General features: G+C 37.7%; 1 protein-coding gene across 8 annotated transcripts in view; it reads left to right on the top strand.

Moving 5' to 3' along the window:
• PCDH15 (protocadherin related 15) overlaps positions 1–20,185 on the top strand; it is a 752,236-nt gene that overhangs the window by 118,551 nt on the left and 613,500 nt on the right. For 5 of the 8 annotated variants that reach the window (XM_077755212.1, XM_077755209.1, XM_077755210.1 and 2 more), the window contains exon 2: positions 1,393–1,458. In XM_077755212.1, coding sequence (XP_077611338.1) covers positions 1,393–1,458 — 66 coding nt within the window. Of the gene's footprint in view, positions 1–861; positions 877–1,392; positions 1,459–20,185 lie in introns of all 8 variants that reach the window. The other 3 variants (XM_077755213.1, XM_077755208.1, XM_077755207.1) reach the window with 1 other exon arrangement.

The following is a 20,185-nucleotide window of genomic DNA, read 5'->3' on the forward strand; positions in this document are numbered from 1 at the left end:
AACACTTGAAACTCCTTGATTATTGACAAGGGTGGAAAGGAAAATACTGGAAATCTCTGAGATGTTGAGCTTCACTTGAGAGAGCATGTACTTTACAATATAGAGTAGTGCTTGCTAAAGGCTCTATTGTTAATGCACATGCACAGAATACATAGAATTTGAATGACCAAATTAATGAAAAACCTTGAAATCTTCCAAATGACACATGTGCTTGGATGGCATTAAACAAATGTGGTTTATGCTGCAGTCACAGGAGTGGACCATGGACATTTAACTGCATAGCATAGTCCCATTAGGCTTACTGAGTCCTCCGTAGGAGAGTGGTTTTATGTCCCAGAAGTGGACATTTGACATCTTGCTGGCAAAGCCTTTACATTTTAATATCATGGATATTGTAGCTCATGATACTATTTTTATGTTCATTATCCTGAGATTCTTGACAGGGCATTAGCAGCATTTGAAATAACAAATTAGTCATCTCTACTGACTGACAGGCACTAATCTTAAGCTTCGTTCGACATAGGGATACTAGACTGTTCATAAGTAATTTGTGTTTACCTTTTCATGGGAAGCATATAAATGTACTGTGTGTTTTTTCAACTCTATCCATAATAATAATTTTTCAAGGTGCTAATGACATATTATCAAGTTACTGTGCTAATATTCTATTAGGATTGAAAAATCTGATATCAGGATTTTACGTATTTCTTTTACAGAAGTTATTATGTGATGTATCTGTTATTATATAGTGCTTTTTAAATCTTTCAGTCCACACTAAATATATACATATATTCTTTCTTCCTTTCTTTCTTCCATTTCTCTGATCTGCTTCCATTGATGACTCTATACTTTTGACTCCAGACTGGCAATATGAGGGTAAGATGACAAAAATAAAAATGCCAAACAACCTCATGAACATTGCTTGTCTGTCTTTGTTTTATTCTCTTTAGAACATTATTAAAATTCTATTCACTCCCTTTAATTAGACCCTTTATCACAATTAAAGTCCAATTATGTTTGTTTCTGTTGTGAAGCTTTAATTACAATTTATCCTTGTTAATCATTCCTTTATGTTATTTCTTTGGGTTAAATTACCATCCCATTATCTCTGTTCTGAAGGACTTCTGCTCTCCAGTGGTCTCTGCTGGTGTTTTCTCAGTAAGATTTGAATAGTTTGGTGGTGTGCGAAGTGACTGTGTTATGATGTTGTAAGGGATCTCTGTGGTTCTTATGAAAAAAAAATTAAGCTAAAATATTGAAAGTAATGATACATATCAGTTTGATTGTAGGATTTTTCTTTCTGAATATCAACATATACTTCAATGAATGTGATCTCAGGGTGAGTGTCCTTGCAAGTGTTACTTCTCACCTATGGTTGTTTTCTCTCTTTAGATTGCAAACTAGCTAGGGGAGGACCTCCAGCCACCATAGTTGCTATTGATGAAGAAAGTCGGAACGGTGAGTGAGCTTCATGTTGTACAAATGACCTACCCAAGAAGGATTTCTTCTCCTTTCAACCCTAGATCCATTACGTGTGGAAGTGCTAAATGAAAGTAACCCAAATCCACAAACAGCGCTCCTTAATTTCTTCCCTGTATGAGTTTAAATTGGGCGACCCGTGCAAAATGCTTTACCTGCATCATGTACTGGAGACTCTTTCATGACTAGAAAGGTTGTTTGGTCTCGATTGTAAAGGAGTCACTGAACTCAGGGTCAGCCCAAGAGTGCATCCAGATATGGCTGGGATCTTTTCTTGTTGATAGGTAGAGTTGACTATCACCCACACAAGCTTCTGGTCACCTATATAAGACACATTGCATTCCTCCAAAGAAGCGGACCAAAAGGTAAGCCTTACATGGGCAGCTTACGCTGGCGGGAATCTGGTCAGGATTACGCTCTATAGCCCACTAGATGTGGTGATGTAGGAATGGTTATGGGGGGAATTGAAAGTCCTTGGGAATAGAGAATTGATGAAGGCTCTGAGAGCCGAGGAAAAGGTTTGAGTGTTGGCTCTGTTTATCCGTGTCATTAACAACTAATAGGGAATGCATAGTAAGTTCTTCAAAAAGTACTTTTCCCTTATCACAACCAAAAATGAATACAATTGGTGCTTTGTTCTACAACACTCTTAGCCTTTTAAGCTTTTAAGCTTTACATATCCTTCTCTGCTAGGTTGCAGTAAAACGGTAGCTCTCAAGTCTTGGTTTCTATTTCCAACTAGTTTAAGTGTGAGAATGTGCTTGGAGGCTCGGTGTGTCTACTAATTCTGTAATGGACCTCCCGTGGGGCTTGTTTTGGTTTGTGCTTTGTGTCTATTGGAAGCAGTCTGTTTGCCAGATTTATATGTATATGTTTAAAAGGAGTTATGTCAATTGGCTCATTAGTCAATGACATTTTTCCTGGAATTTAACCCACATATATTCTGAAAACTTCTATAACATATGTAATACCTTCATTGTACTATATTAGAAATAATCCTTTAGAGGCACATGGTGGCTCCGTCGATTGAGCATCTGAATTTTGATTTCAGCTCGGGTCATGATCTCATGGCTCATAGGATCAACCCTGCACTGGACTCTGCACTGACAGCTCAGAGCCTGCTTGGGATTCTCTCTCTTTCTCTCTCTGCCCCGCCCTCCCTCCCTTTCTCCCTTCCTACATCCCTCTCTCTTTCTTACTCATTCTTTTTTTCCTCTCTCTCTAAAAATAAATAAACATTAAAAAATATTCCTTTACCCCTTTGAAGCTTTGGCATATTTTTTTTCCTCCTTGTATATCCTTTGGAATCATCCAGAAATGTCCACAGCATTGTTGACCTCCATGTAAACAAACTTAATTATCTATACTAAATTTTAGCAAAGTTTAAAAAATCACAAAAACTTAGGTTTTTCATTATTTTAAAAAATCCAGAATATATTGAGTATGAAAGCATATGAAGTTAATGAGTTACTAAGATAAATTGGAATAAATTGGAAGTAAATCTTATATGTGTTTATAAAAAACAAAAAATATAGAAAAATACTCTACATGTTGTCCATGTAGAAAATAATGGTTTATTTATCATTAACTATTTTCCAAATACAGGTCTATAATATCTAAAAATCAAATCTGTATTTTCTAAATATTCTCCAAAGAAAACATTTGGCTTTTTTAACCAGAGGCCAAAAAGAAAAAAAAAAAAAACCCTGATAGAAGACCACTCTCTATTTTTGTTTCTTTGTTGTTCACTAATTAACTTGAACATATAAGCTGAGTTGAACTAAGACACTTAGTTTTACTGAATAGTTTTTTTTTTTAAAGTTTTACTTATTTCTGAGAGAGAGAGAGAGAGAGAGCACGCGCGCGCGAGAGCCAGCGTCTAAGCAGGGGAGGGTCAGAGAAAGAGGGAGACACAGAATCCGAAACAGACTCCAGGCTCTGAGCTGGCTGTCAGCACAGAGCCCTACGTGGGGTTCGAACCCACAAACTGTGAGATCATGACCTGAGCCAAAGTCAGATGCCCAACTGAATGAGCCACCCAGGTGCCCCTAAATAGTTTTGTTTTAACATGTGATTCTTTCCAGAACTTATTTTACTGAACAGGTAGTTATAGCCACAGTAATGACAATGGTATTTGACCTCCCCCTGTGTGAACTAAATACCATTTTTCAAAAGATCAAGAACTCAGCAAAGCCCTTGCCACCGAGTGCTGTATAGTGCATGTGGTAAATATTTAATATTTGTGTTCTAGGAGAATGTGACATGACACAGTGTAGTAACATTGTATTCTTTAACTGGCATATTTTATAGAAACTGCCAACTACTCAGATGCTGCCAAAGTTATTTGAGTATCATCACACGCAATGTAAATGCTTGTCTGGAGACTAAATATTTGCGTTTTTATTTTACATTAAATTTCTAAAAATATGATGAAAAACTGAACCTCTGCCAGAGATCGTAATGCGGTGTGCTGTCATCTTGTCTTGAAAATCTGAAGGAAGCAGTGTATAAAAGCGTGTTCCATGTATTCTTCAGGCATCCAAGAAACATCCAGTAAGACAGTTAATTCTGATCTTGCTCTTAACCTCTCTTAATTTCTCTTTTCGTCTATTGTTTAATTGGTTGTAATAAAACATGGGGATATTTGCTTTCACCAGTTTAATGCATGCTCATTTTTGAAGGTACTGGGACTTCTTAAAAGAAAGGCAGAACAAATCCTTTGTTAAGCCAAACTAGTAAGTGTATCCTGTGTTAGCTTACCTTTGGTTTACTTTATTAATGTCTATAGGTAAATAATCTTTCTTTCCAAAGACTGCTTCCCACTAAAGTACAGGTTTTAGTAACTCAGTTTGTTTGTTTCTTTTTTAATCTGTATGTAATGATCTTATGTAAGTCATTGAGGTCCATTTATAGGATGTCTGTTATTTGTTACATGCATCTACATCTTTCAAAACTTTTATGCTCTGTGGGATGGGACTATTTCCTTTTTGAGATTATGCATGCTAATTGCATTTTCACAAATGTGTATGTTTGAAAGATTAAGATTGTAATAGGTGGAGATCCATAAGCTTCTTTGTAACCCTGGGCTCTGTCAGTTTCTTCCCCTCTTTGATCATTGTTCTCAACAGCACATTAATAACAGATTATATCATTCTAGATCTGAACCAGGAGACCATTTTCATCAAAACTATAAAGAAACAAAAGTTACGCTTTAAAGACACAGTGTCACCACATAAATGGACATGTCCTGGCTCCTGCCAACCATGAGAAAGCCCTTGAGGTTATATGTATGGCCCAGTTAGTGTGAAGTTAAATTTAGAAGGGAAAATGAATATGGAGAAACAGACTTAGGACATAGTCTCTTGTTTAACAAAGTGACTATCTAAAAATTCTTTATGGAAAACTTATGGATGTTTGTAGCAACTTTGTCTCCAATTTCTAAATCTTGGAGGCAAACAAGATGTCCTTCAGTAATTGAATGGGTAAAGACTGGTACATCCAAATTTAGGGCTAAAACGGAAGAACTGTTAAGCCAAGAAAGACATGGAGGAACCTTCTTCTTATTTTTTAAATTTACAGTATAATTAACCAATTATATTAGTTTCAGGTGGACAGTGTACTAATTTAGCTGTGCTATCCATTACCCACTATTTACCACAATGAGTGTATTCTTAATCCCCATCACATATTACACCCATCTCCCCACAAACCTCCCCTCTGGTAATCATCAGTTTGTTCTCGGTAGTTAAGAGTCTGGTTTTTTGTTTGTTTGTTTTGGGTAGTGTAGACATTTTAACAACATTTTCCCCCCAATCCATGAACATGGAATATATTTCCATTTGTTTGTGTTGTCTTCAGTTTCTGACATCAGTGTTTTACAGTTTCAGAGTATATGTCTTTCACCTCCTTGGATAAGTTTATCCCTACTTATTTTTGGTGCAATTGTAAATGGGATGTTTTCTTTCTCTTTCTACTTACTTCATTATTAGAATACAGAAATGCAATGGATTTTTGTATATTGATTTGGCATCTCACAACTTTACTGAACTCACTTATCAGTTCTAGATTTTTGGTGGAGTCTTTAGGGTTTTCTATAAATAGGATCATGTCATATGCAAATAGTGAAAGTTTTTTTTTCATTTCTTATCAATTTGAATGACTTTTATTTATTTTCTTGTCTAATTGCTATGGCTAGGACTTACAGTACTATGTTGAATAAAAGTGGTGAGAGTGGGCATCCTTGTCTTGTTCCTGATCTTAGAGGGAAAGCTCTCAGCTTTCACCTTTGAATGTGATGTTAGCTGTGGGTTATCCAATATAGTTTTTTTTATAATATTCTCAGAGTCCTTTGTATTTCTATGGTGTCAGTTGTTATTTCTCCTTTTTCATTTCTGATTTTGTTTTTGAGTTCTCTCTCTCTGTCTCAGTGAAGCTGGCTAAAGGTTTATCAATTTTGTTGATATTTTCAAAGAACCAGGTCCTGATTTTATTGATCCATTCTGTTGTTGTTTTGTTTTGTTCGATTATTTGTTTAGTTTCTATTTTGTTTATTTTTGCTTTAATCATTATTTTTACTGGTTTGGATTTTGTTCGTCCTTTTGTTTAGCTCCTTTATTTGTAAGTTTAGACTGCTATTTGAAATTTATCTTGGTTCTCGAAGTGGACACATAATACTGTAAATTTCCTTCTCTAGTAGCTTTTGTGGCATCCCAAATATTTCAGACCATTATATTTTAATTTTCCTTTGTCTCCATGTATTTTTTTTAATTTTCTCCTTGACTGGGTGCCTGGGTGGCTCAGTTGATTGAGAGTCCAACTTCGACTTAGGTCACGATCTCATGATTCATGGGTTTGAGCCTCATGTCAGGCTCTGTGCTGACATACAGCTCAGAGCCTGGAGCCTGCTTCAGTTTCTCTGTCTCTCTCTCTCTGACCCTCCCCTGCTCAGGCTCTCTCTCTCTCTCTCTCTCTCTCTCAGAAATAAATAAAAACATTAAAAACATTTATCCTTGATTTATTGGTTGACCCATTCATTGTTAAATAGCATGCTATTTAATCTCTATGTATTTGTGTTCTTTTCAGAGTTTTTCCTATAGTTGATTTCTACTTTCATATTGTTTTAGTCAGAAAAGATGCATAATATGACTTCAGTCTTTTTGAATGTGTTAAGACTTGTTTAGTGGCCTAACATGTGATGTATTCTGGATAATTTTCCATGTGCACTTGAGATGCATGTGTACTCTACTGTTTAAGGATTGAGTGTTCTGAATATATTTGTTAGATCCATCTGATCCAATGTGTAATTCCAGGAGAATCTTTCAAAAAAAAAAAGAAGAAGAAGAAGAAGAAAAAGAAAAAAAATAAGATACTGTTGTGTTTTGTTGATTTTCTGTTTGGATGATCTACCTATTGCTCTCTTATTGGTAGCATAAGTGTTTATATAAGTATTATATCTTCTTGCTGGATTGTTTTCTTTATGATTATATAGTGTTCTTCCTTATCTCTTGGTACAGTCTTTGTTTTAAAGGTTATTTGTAGACAGGGAGGAATCCTAAATGCACATACCTAAGCGAAAGAAGCTAATTTGAAAAATCTACGTATGTCTGATTCCAACTGGAAAGACAAAAATACGGGGGTATTCTTGAAAAGGCAAAATTACAGAGGAAATACAATGTTGAGTCTGGGGGTGAGTGGAAGAGAGAAAAATAAACATTACACAGAGGATTATTTTTTTGGTGTGGAAATACTCTGTTTGATATTCTAATGATGCATTTATGTCATTATACATTTGTTTAAACCCATAGAATGTTTAAAACCAAGAGTGAACCCTAAGATAAACTGTAGATTTTGGGTGATTATGATGTGTCAGTGTAAGCTTATTCTTAATTTCTAAAAAAAAAAAAGTACCATTTTGACAAGTGATTTTGATAATGGAGGAGGCTATATGTGTGGGAGGATAGAGTGTATATGGGAAATCTCTGATGTTCCTTTCATTTTTTTGTTGTAAGTTTAACATTGCTCTAAAACATGTCTTTAAAAATCTTTCTGGAAATATATGTTCGAGGTTCAATGGACTCTGAGTTGCTTATGGCATCGAGTCCTTCCTGGAAAGGAAGAGGAAGAGCAGTTACAACAGAACCATTGATGGTCTGCCCCCAAGTGCCAGCTGCTGTAGAGCAAGTGTGCGCGGCTTCCAGGCAGGTTTTAGCACAACCGGTTTGGGCTAATCCTCAGAAACGGGACACATCCAGAGGCAGTGCTGAGGCCAAGGGTCTCTGAAATGGTTTTAGGTGGTGGTCAGAGCATAACACTGTGAGTGTACAAAAATGGAAAGATTCAGAGGCAAAAGGGCATTAAGTGAGGGATTAAAGCCCATCCTGAAGGCCCTTTGTAGATTTAAAGTCGAAAAGATGTGGTAGGCTGACAGCAAATTTGAGAAATGAACCATGACGCAGAGTGTGTCTCGAGTGTGAAAGCGCCCCCGCCCGTGACCGATGCTGCCACTGCTTCTATGAGAGTTTCCTTTTCATCCTCAGCGAGCATTCGAGAGTCAGGCTGCAAATGAGGCTGAGGACTGCAGACCCCTACCTGCTTCCTGGAGAGGAGAGGAGGTCACAGAGAGAAGCCATGACTTCAGGTGGTCCCTCCTTCCCCAGAATTGCTCTGATCCAAGTATGCAGTTAGGGGAGGGGAGGAAGGGATGTAGAAGTCGGTCCTTCCTTTGAAACAGAAGCGGTGTTGAGAAGTTCATCAACGTTCTTTTCCTTCCATCGTCAGAACCGCTAGGATTGGAGGAGGAGATTACATTTTATGTTGATATTTCTCTTTCCCTGTAGTTGCAAATTACATATACTTTAGTTTATCCAAAGGAGTTAGTCCAACTCTGCTCTGCAGACCTCCAAAGGGTTTCAAGTAGAATTACACACCTTCCTAGGAAAGCAAAGCAAAACAAAGTAAAATAAAACCTTGCTTGCACTCATAGACAGAAAATCTCCAAATAACCAATATGTTTTAATGAACATTCGCAAAGTATAAACAAAGTGTGCTATGATAAAAAAAAATCTTGGGCATCCAAATGTTCAGAATCCACCTCGTTTCAGCCATTTTTAATTTATTCTTCTTCATTCTATAAAAAAAAAAAAGAGCCTACACTGGCTGAAGGTTTTCACAATCAGAGTGGAAGAAGTGTGGACTCTTTATAGAGCAGCGCATAATGGATGCGTTGAACCACAGATGTGGGGACTACTCCAGGTATTCAGGAGAGAGAGAGGGAAGGGCTAGTTCCAAACAGCTACCTTCTGCAGGCGCTTTAATCCCATCTCTCTTTGCCACTGCTGTCTCCTTGCTAGCGGAAACAATGTCTCTTTCTTGGAACTCTTAATTGCTAAATCCCATAATAATTCTATACCTGAAATATGGAAAATTAAAATGAAAATTTAAAGCAAATGAAAACAAAAAGCAGCCGACTCTATACTATACACTGTGAAACATAGCAAGTGTAGCAATAATAGAAGCTCTAAAAAATTAGGGTAAATTAATGGATGACTGTACAAGCTTATCAAATACTAAAATAAGACTGATGTTGTGTATGGGTCATCAGTGCTGAGATCAAGCAATTGGTCTTCAACCTAATATGGTGGTTTTGTGTGTTCTGGATAAATAGGAAAAATATTTTCTTTTCTATAATTTATAACATCCTAACTTGATTCTTAACTGCAAAAACAAAAAAAACAACAACAACAACAAAAAAAACCCAAAACGTATTTTTATAAGACATTCATGGTCTCCTGGCTAGATTGCTTTTGGATGTTGCATAGGACTGAAAGCATGATTACAGATTCCTTTTTTGTCATTTTATTGTTTACTTTCCCCAGTCTTCAATGAGTCATTCTGAGTTATTTCCTGTGAAAGAAGTACATAGAGATGAGGAAAGAGAGTTTTTCCCATAAATTATGAAGGAGTTAAATGAAGCTCTCCAAAACATATTTGCCAACATCAGACCTAAGTTGATGTAAAAAAAAAAAAATCGTGTCCAGTTCCTCATGTATTTTAATCCTCTTATTATTGAGCCTATAAGACAACTGTCGTAAGAGAAAACAATTTGGCTCCGCTGTGTGAAGCTGTATACTCAATGATGCATTCTGCTGCTTTTCATGTGTGCCAAAGAATCATTTTCTAAAAGGTCAGCAGCTGCAAACCTTCTGAATATATAACTGTGAAATGGTAAGTAAATAGGAAAGTTTCGAAGCATTAAGGAAAGAGGTTGTTACTTATCTCCTCCAGTTATCCAGAATTTTATTGACATCAAATCATATGTTTCATTTATGATTTTTTTGCTTGTTTATTGACTAAATAGCACCCAGTATATTCAGTGGGTTTGCTGGAGGCTGAAGTAATGGAAGGAACATAAAACAGGAGGCAGGGGAAACGCACAAAGCAGACACAAGTCAGAAAGGCCAGCAAGCTGGGGCACTTTATATAAGGAAAACAACTCTGTAAAAGTTAGTAGCCCCTCATTTACTGATTAAATTTCAGAATGCTAATGTAATTACCAATGATGAAAAGACTAAAGAGTGGATAATGACCCCTGGTCGCTAAGAAAATGAAAGGCACATTTAAGAAAAATGTGTTCTATCCTAACTGTATTTTTCCTGTTGCTTAAATCCTTAATGTTAATCACATATCTACTAGGAATAATATGAATTACATAGAATTAAATTGTGTCACACACACACTTTCACACAATGCTGTTATTATAATGAGTCTTTTGTCTATAGATTGTATCTAAATCATAAATCTTTAGGGCAAATGGTGGAAGCTGGTATTGATTTTATTTACCTAGACTGTTGGAACTTGGGCCATGGGCCATGGTAGGCAGTAAGCAGTATTAACAGGGAAGGCTATTAGGTTCTATCCACTTGTAAACATGCAGGAAATAAAATCCTCCATTTCTTTATCAGAATACTAGTAAATTCTGTATATTATAGATGCCATTTTAATTTAAATTTTGATTTATTTTATAAGCTGAACAAAACACATCTGTATGCTTCATGTGGCATGCAGGCCACCAATATTTTGACTTCCAATTTAGACAATAAAGACGGCAGAAATGAGTTAGCGTGATGCAAAAGACAGATGGTTCCACACGGGAGAAGCTATGTCCAGAGGGTGACGCTTTGGCTGGAAGGAAGCGGGAGTCCTTGTCTTTGAACTTTCTCTGCATATCCACAACACTCTTCACACATAACTTGTGTAATTTTTTAGTTTAGTTGGGGAGTGAGGCCTGAATGGGAATTATTTAGGATAGATGAGATAGATAGATGAGACAGCAAGGTTTAATTACTGGCTTTAGTATCAAGCTCCTGGGATATTCTCTGTCCAGAACTGTTTTAAGATATATCTATACCTGTTATTCCACAGGTGTGCTCTCCTGAAGCCTTATTCCATCCTTCTCCTGACCCCCCCAAAGACCTTCCTTCCCCGATTTCCCTGAGTAATGAATGGGTCTTTGATTTCTTCTGTTCCTGATGACAAATATTAGCCACTAGATTACTGATCCTCATTGCTGGGACAGCAGGCCTATGGGTTTTCCTGTCTGTTAGGTCACAGAAATCTGACGTGAGTCAGGACAGTCACTTCTGAATAGATTAGAGTAATACACATTTTATTTTTTATTTTTTTCTTTCATAGTTTATTGTCAAGTTGGTTTCAATATAATACCCAGTGCTCATCCCCACAAGTGCCCTCCTCCATTCTCATCACTCCCCTTCCTTTCTCTCCCACCCCCCCTCTGCCCTCAGTTTGTTCTCAGCATTCAAGAAGTAATACACATTTTAAAGGTTATAGAACAGTAACCTGAATGATATGAAATGTTTCTTGGACTTAAAGTAACTCGTATAGGAGTTTTCAAAACAAACATTCAAATGCCCTGTATTTCTAATTGGAATTATTAACATAATTCATTTAAATACACTTGAACATGTGCTGTGTGGATTCATGAAGATGAAAGTATCTGGTATCCCTTCATCTATAGCTATTTCATAAAACCGTGAGGGACATACTGAAGCGAGCATTTATTTTATGTCTGTACCAGAAGATGTAGTTTAAGCAAATAGTGCATGCATATTCCTTAGAACGAATAAAAAATGAATCTCTTAATTGTACTCGATCACAAAAGAGTTGGGAAATTGTCACAGCTGTGCACCATTACTGCATATTCAGCTTGGTTAAAACACAAAGGGCTTTATTAAACAGAAGGTGGAGATATGCTAATATATTAAAGATGCTTCCACTGTACTCTACTCAGAGTACTTGCCACTGGTAACCAGAAGCAAGTTGTTGTTCTGTTTTATTTTGTTTTTGTATCAGTTCTTATCACTATTTTCTAGCCTTCACATTTTGGCACATAGCCATTCTGACTTCTTCAGTCTCAAGTGCTGGCTGCTTAGCACTGAACGCACCTTCTTAACTCCGCACGCCCTGGAAACAAGGCTCTTTCAAGGAGTCTTCTTTTCCCTGCTCTAGCTTTTGCTGGTCTCTTTCTTCTTGCGTGTTTGTTTTTGCTTTTGAAAGTTTACAAATCTACAAAACAGTTGTTTGAATTTTTCCCTTTGTGTGTAGTTAAGAGGGTTGCTTCTTAAAACGGTTGTGAGTAGGAAGGGGAGAGCTGTTATCAGTCGAGGTGGGCGAGACAAGTGATCTCCCCAAGCGTCTCTACCAGGTGCATTTACTGTCCTTCAGAGGATTTCTTTAGCCATCTGAGAGTTTTTATTATACAGTCAGACCAAAGGTTATACATGAATTCAAAACAATTAAAAAACAAAATGAATAATTGAGAACCTACCCTTGAGACTTTGTCTGAAGTCTTAGAAACAGTCAGTTTAAGATGTCTTTGAAAAAAAAAAAAAGATGTCTTTGTAGTGAAGATTGATGCAATCCTGTTATAAGCAAAGTTGTTTGTTATTTCATTCTTTTTTTTTCTTTGTGTTTCTAATGACTGGTTGATACCTCTACTGGGTTTCCTTGCTGTGTCAGGTAGCAATTATGAAAATGAGTGTTTTGTTTCTATTATTTGAAAATTCTTTTGACACCTTGAGTCTTGATATCCTCAATTGAGGCCCAATGATGAACAATTGTCACTTAATACCATTCTGATATGTGTTCCAGTAATTCTTTCAGCTTGATTTCAGTCTGATTCAAAATGCCCACTACATTCCACAAAATGTCATTTTTCACAAATTCTAGTCTTGTTGTTGTTGTTGTTGTTCTTTGTTTTGTTCTTTTTAGTGGAGGCAAAACTGATTTCTGACTTTGAGGAAAGTAAATATTGGCAATTTGAAATTGAATAAAGAGATCATTTTTATCTTCCCACATAGTCTCAGATGAGCTGCTTACAGGATGTACCTGTAGGTTGCAAATCCCTATTTTGTATATTAAAACATCTTTTCATTGTTCACAAATGAGACATTGATAGGAAACTGTAAACATACTAGTTACTATTTTTTAAAAGAAACCTCAGATATTACCTTTTGGGCTTTAGTTTTATGAAAGCATGCTGCTTAAGTTAATATTTTTGAAGTGTTATACTGTATTTTTAGTATTGATATGAATTTGGCATTCTTTCTCCTGGTATGTCTGTTCTTGATTTTAATTTTAATTTTTAACTTATTGACTATTAGTTAAAATTAAGGCTCTAAGAAGATGTACCTTCTTAATTCTGTGACAGGCATTCAGGAATAACACCCCTGGAATATGTGAGAGAAATTTCTTCTGTGAGTCTTATTACATGAGTAAGGCATACGATTGTATTTCCATTAAGGCAGCGGTGGAGAGGTCAGCAGAATCACCTGTAAATATGCAGAAGTCAGTTAGACTGTGAATATCAATCCATGCTCTACAGGGAACCTGAGGATGGAAGGAGAAAATGTAAGCCTGTGGCTCAGAGTTTTCTGCCCACAACTGACAGAACCTTTTATCCTAAAGTGGGGACTATTAGGATCATTTATAGTAGATTGCAAGTTTCCTAAGAACTAAGACTGTACAGGCTTTGATTCATTGTTGTGAGGCCGGAACACAGCAAAGTGCCTGCAGGCAGTTAAAACTACTGCCTGTTTTTTGACAGAGTGAATTATTAACGTGAATCCCACAAACACCAGTTATGCTTAGAGTTAAATGGCACTCGCCTGTCTATTTAGAATAGTTTGGAGCATTTTTATCATCACATTTTTTCAACATAATCAGCCATTAATCACAATTCCCTGTGCATGAAGAAGAATGGACACTGTGTCCTTTTTAATTTCAAATGTTCTTTGCCTGCATGACCGTGTCTACAATAATGAGACAAATTCCTTTTGTATTTATAAACTAGTTTTGACATTAATCAAAAATAAGTGAACGTTAATATGTGTAAAATGAGGAACCTCACCCACCAGTGGAAGCCACAAGATACAAACTCCCCTAGGGCTGAGGGACCAGTGGAGCCAGAAAGTGCCCAGGCCCTGTTGTCAGGCAAAAAAAAGGGGTGAATGCAGTCCTGGGCAGGCAGTCATGCATGAGAAAGACCTGCACAAGCCTAGCCTTCCCAATGGGAGATTCCAGCATAGCATGAGAGAAAAAAGAAAGGAAGGAAGGAGGGAGGGAGGGAGGAAGTAGTAAGGAAAGGGGGGAGGGAAGAAAGTAGTGAAGGGAGGAAGGGAGAGGAAGGAAGAGAGTGAGGGAGGAAAGGAAGCAGTGATGGAAGGGAGGGAGGGAGGGAGGGAAGGAAGGAAGCAGTGATGGAAGGGAGGGAGGGAGAGAAGGAAGTAGTGAAGGAAGGAAGGGGGAAGAAAGGAGTTAAGGAAGGGAGGAAGGAAGAGACAGAGGGAGTGATGGAAGAAGTGAAGGGAGGAAGGGAGAGAGGAAGGAAGAGAGGGAGGGAAGGAAGGGGTAAAGGAAGGAGTGAAGGGAGGGAGGGAGGAGGGAGGAAGAGAGGAAAGGAAGAAAGGGAGGGAAGGAAGGAGGGAACGGAGGGAAGGAAAGAAGAAAGAAAGGGAGGGAGAGAGGGAAGGAAGGAGTGAAGGAAGGAAAGGAGAGAAGGAGGGAGGGAGGGAAAGAGAAAACTGACCTCAGCGGAGGCGGTAAGAGAAATGTCCCTGATCCACCCCTGCTGCAAGGAGACCTGCCAAGAGGCTGGCTTGACTAGTGGAGATGATCTCTTCCACGGCGGGGGAGGAGGGGGGTGGGAGGGTGGAGGAGAAAAGCAGCCCGTGACAGTTGGGCTACGCGAGCTCAGTGTGTGGAGGAGGGGGATGCCCATCTCTCCCCACCAGGTCCGGGAGTACTAGGGTCAGGGCCCTGCAGACTGAGAGAGGGAGGATACTGAGAAAGAGGCAGATAAGCATGTCTGATGGTGGTAATGGGATTGTGCAGAAAGGCCATCCACAAGCCTCTGGGAGTTCCACTCCCAGAGTCCTTTCTGCTGGGTCTGCAGGCACCCCAAAACACACATGCTCAACCAATACCCCCCACTCTGCCATCTGTTCCTTGTATGTGCTCCCAGGAGCACCCAGGGTCAGGAGCCCCAGTAAACAGGGAACTTGAAAGAAAGCAGTCCTTGGGCCAAGGTTGGCAAATCAGGGACAAACTGCAAACTTGAGCTATAGCTCCACCTTCTGGATTCCAAAGAGAGGTATCTAATAGCCAGCTGGGTGAACTGGAAGAACTGAAGACCTACCAACTCACAAATCTGCCCACAAGAGGGAACAAGAAGAGTAGAGCAGCTATACTTTGTCAAAGACAGAAAACATAACCAAACACATCTGCCATAATGACGCCACCATGGGATCTAACAATGCATCTGCTGGAGGCGTCAGGAGAAGAGTTAGAGAGGTGTCAGCTACTCCAGATAGGAGAGCAGGCATGCATAACAGCAAGCAAAATGAAAATCAAGGTATTATGGCATCACAGAAAGAACATAATAATTCTCCAGCCACCAAAGTTAAAGGCAGAGACTATTTCAATCTAACTGATAACAAATTTAAAGTAGTGATTTTGAAGAAACTTCGGGAGTTACAAGGAAGCTAAGAGAGGTAATTCAGTGAAATCAGGAATAAAATTAGCGAATTAAAAAAAAAAACCCCGACCAAACAGAAATCCTAATCTGAAGAGCCAGCGACTGAGATCAGGTGAGGCAGCATCAGTAACTGGGCAGACCAACTAGAAGGAAGAATAAGTGATGTTGAGGATAGAAGTTTTGGAACTGACACATAAGACAAAAGGGAAATACAATTTTGAAAGAGCAAAGACAGTCTATCAGAGCCACCAAAATCCAGAGAATGACAAATATTAGAATAACCAGGACACCAGAAAGAGAAAAGAAAGAGGACAGTCTATTTAAGGAAATAATAGCTGATGACTTCTGAAACCCAGGTAAAGGCTTGGATTTCCACGTCCATGCAGCTACTGGAACACTTTATTATCTCCATGTGGAAAGACTGTCTCTAAAACACACTGTACTGAAATTGCCAAAATACAATGATGAAGACCAGGAAAGGTAACCAAGGGAAGAGTGAAGAGGACACCCAGAGGAACCCTGTTAGGCTATCAGTGGATTTCTCAGCAGAAACTACAGGCCAGGGGAGAGTGGAATGGTGCATTCCAAGTTTTAAAAAAAATAAAAAATAAAGAAATAAAGTAAAAACTGCCAGCCAAGATACTTTATGCTGCATAGGTGGCCTTCCTGTAATGAGGGAGAGATAAAGACTTCCTAAAGCCAACAGAAGCTGAGGGAGTTCACCACCACCAGACTTGCCTTGCAAGAAATTTGGAAAGAATTCTTCAGGCTGAAATGAAAAGATGCTAATCAGTCAGGGACACAAAACATTCGAAAGCACCCAACACAGACATAAAGGTGAAAAATATATAGTGAGACTTGGAAAAACTCTTTATGAAGATAGGGTATTAACCATGCCACTGTGGTATAAAGGTTAAAGGAAAAGTAGTAAAAATAATTAGGGATGCTGTAAATTTTTGAAAAATATACTCAGCATAAAACGAGGTAATTTGCAATGTCAATAATAGGGAGGAATAAAAGGCTGGATCCTTTATAGGGGATCAAAGGAAAGTTATCAGCCTAAAATGGACTGTATTAATTATAAGATCTTATATGGGAATCCCATTGTAACTACAAAGCAGAAACCTGGAGTTGATGTAAGAAAGACTAAAACAGGGCACATCTCAACAGAAAGTAGTCAATCTACAAAGACATGCAAAAGCAGAGGGAAAAAGAAACATTAGAAATGCAAAACATCCACATAAACCATTTAATAAGATGGCATTAGTAACTCCTTACATATCAATAACTACTAAAGGAAATGGATTGAATGCCCCAGTCAAAGGCACAGAGTGGCTGGATGGATAACATACAATATCCAACATAGACCCAAAATGAAGTAATAGAAAAAGAAAGTTCTTACAAGTAGAAACCAAAAGAAAGCAAGGTAGCTAATACCTATATTGTACAAAATTTAGACTTCAAGCCGAAGATGATAACAAGAGCCAAGGGGGGTCAGTATATAATGATAGATAAGTCAGTTCCATTAAAAAGGTATAACAATCATAAATATATGTGCAGTATCCCTGATGGACATATTTGCAAAAATTGTCAGCAAAATATTAACAAACTGAATTCAAGAACTCATTGAAAATATTACACATCATGGCCAACAGGGATTTGTCCCTGGGCCACAAAGATGGTTCAACATATGCAAATCAATAAATGTGATTCACCACATTAATAGAAGGAAAGATAAACATCATATGTTCATCTCAATAGATGCAGATTTTTTTTGACAAAATACATCTTTTCATAATAAAAACTCTCAATGGAGTAAGTATAGAAGGAACATACCTCAATATAATAACGTCCATATACCACAGACCCACAGCTAACATTATACTTAATAGGAAAAAAAAAGGAAAGCCTTTATTCAAGATCAAGAATGAGACAAGGGTGCCTATTCTCTCACTACTACTATTCAACATAGTATTGTAAGTTGTATCTAGAGCAATCAGGCAAAAAACCCAAACCAAAACAAAATAAAATAAGGCATCCAAATCAGAAAAGAATAAAATTGTCATTATTTGTCATTGAAACAATTTTATATGTTCAATATCCCCCAAAATTAAAAATAAGAGATCTAATCAATGAATTCAGTAAAGTTGTATGATATAAAATAACTACAGAGAATTCAGTTGTATTACTCTACACTAACAAGAAATCTTAAAAGGAAATTAAGGACACTGCCCCATTCATAATACCATCAAAACAGTGGCTGGTCTAGAAATAAATGTAACAAAGGAAGTAAAGAATCTACACAATGCCAGCTACAAGACTGATCTGAGAGAAGTAAAAGAAGAGACAAACAAATGAGAGCATATCCTGTGTTCGTGGATTAGAAGAAATAATATTGTTCAAGTGTCCATGCTACCTAAAGCCATTTATAGATTCAGTGCAGTCCTTCTCAAAATTCCAAGGGCATTTTTTAACAGAAATAGAAAAATAGTCTGAACAGTTTGGGAGCCACAAAAAACCATTAATTTTTCTTTAAGTTTTATTTCTGAGAGAGAGACCGACAGGGTGACCAGGGAAGGGGGAAGGGTCAGAGAGAGAGGGAGACACAAAATCTGAAATAGGCTCCAGGTTCTGAACTAGTTGTCAGTCAGCTGTCAGTTTGATGCAGGGCTCGAACCCACGAACCCTGAGATCATGACCTGAGCTTAAGTCGGTCGCTTAACCACTGAACCACCCAGGTGCTCCCACACTTCCTGATTTCAAACTATATTACAAGGCTAGAGTAATTAGACCCGTATGATATTGGTATAAAGATAGCCACATAGATCAGTGAAACAGAATAGAGAGCCTGAAATTATACCCTCCCATGTATGGTTCACTAATATTTGATAATGGAGACAGAAACATCCAATGGAAAAAGGATAATCTTTCAACAAGTGGTGTTGAGAAGACTGGATAGGTATTTGAAAAAAAATTGGAGCCCTGTCTTACACTGAGCACAAAAATTAACTTGAAGTTTACTCAGATGCCCTGCCCCATTGATCTTGGCAATGTGCTTTTGTTTGTCTGTTTGTTTGTTTATTTTTTGGGTTTTTTTGGTGGGAATATGACATCGAAAGCACAATAACAAAAAACAAATGAAACATCAGAACAAGTGACACTACATCAAACATAAAAGCTTCTGGACAGCAGAAGAAACACTCAGAAAAATGAATAGGCAACCTACTGAATGCAAGAAAGTATTTTCAAATGAGGTCTTAGATGAGGTATTTCTATCTAAACTTATGAAGAACTCCTACAACTCAATAACCAAAAAACAATCTGATTTAAAAAATGGGTGGAGGGCCTTAATGGACATTTCTCCAAAGAAGACATCCAGATGGCCAACACACACATGAGAAGATGCTCAACATCACTCATCATCAGGGAAATACACATCAAGACCACAGTGGGATACAACAGTCACATTTGTCTGAAGGGCCAGAATCAAGAAGAGACAAGTGTTGATGAGGATGTAGGAAAGAGAAATTTTCTACAATGTTGGTGGGGTTACAAAGTGGTTCAGCTACTATCAAGAAGAGTATGAAGGTTTCTGAAAGAGTTAAAGAGAGATGCCATGTTTTCCAGCAATCTGACTTCTGGGGACACATAATCAAAGGAAATTGAAACAGGTTATTGAGCATGTATACACTCTCATGTATGTTGGCATATTATTCATAGTAGCCAAGAAATGGAAACAATTCAAGCAACTCAGTGGATAAATGGATAAAGATGTGGTGTGTATATACAATTGAATATTATTCAACCATGAGAAAAAAAAGAAAATCCTGCCATCTGCAATAAGAAGGCTGGATCCTGAGGACACTTTTCCAAATGAGATAAGTCAGTCAGAACAAGTGAAGTATTATATGATATCATTTACATGTGGAACCTTAAACAGAATGAACTAGAACAAACAGCGTGAAATGGTAGTTACCAGGTGCTGAGGGTGTGGTAAAGGGAGAGATGTGGCTTAAGGGTATAAATTGCAACTTGCAGGTAAATAAGTCCTGAGGATCTATGCACCGTAACTGCACTATAAACATTATACTTGTGAATACACTAAATCTTCAATGTACTCACTACTGGTAAGAAAAAAAATTCTTTTTTTTTTTAATAGTTTATTGTCAAATTAGTTTCCACATAACACTCAGTGCTCANAAGAAAAAAAATTCTTTAATTCAGATACAGTAGGATTTTAATTTCATGTGTTCCATTTCCTAGTTGCATTGTTTAGGGAAAATTATTTCATCTTTCTGGTAATTTTCCAAATTATACGATTGAAGAGATGATACTTATTGTGGAGAATCATAATGAAGATTACGTGAACTAATTGCACTTTTGTTTGCAGCAGACAGTAGGTGCTCAGTAAATGAAAATGACTGTGATCAGCACCACTACGTCCATTACTAAGACTTCCAGTATTTATCTAGACCAAGGGTTTGTGTTGTGAGTATCCTAGAAGCTGTGACATGACTACCTAAGTTTTCCTGAGGAACAGGAGGACCACAAAGAGGAGGTGACTTTGAAGGTCAAAATGATAATTGGTTGCCACTCTGGGGATGAATCTGGTGTGGGACTCATTGCCACATTCAAATATTGGCTCTTTCTCATTAG

Source organism: Crocuta crocuta, unplaced genomic scaffold, assembly GCF_008692635.1.
Source record: "Crocuta crocuta isolate KB4526 unplaced genomic scaffold, BGI_CrCroc_1.0 scaffold2, whole genome shotgun sequence".
NCBI lineage: Eukaryota > Metazoa > Chordata > Mammalia > Carnivora > Hyaenidae > Crocuta > Crocuta crocuta.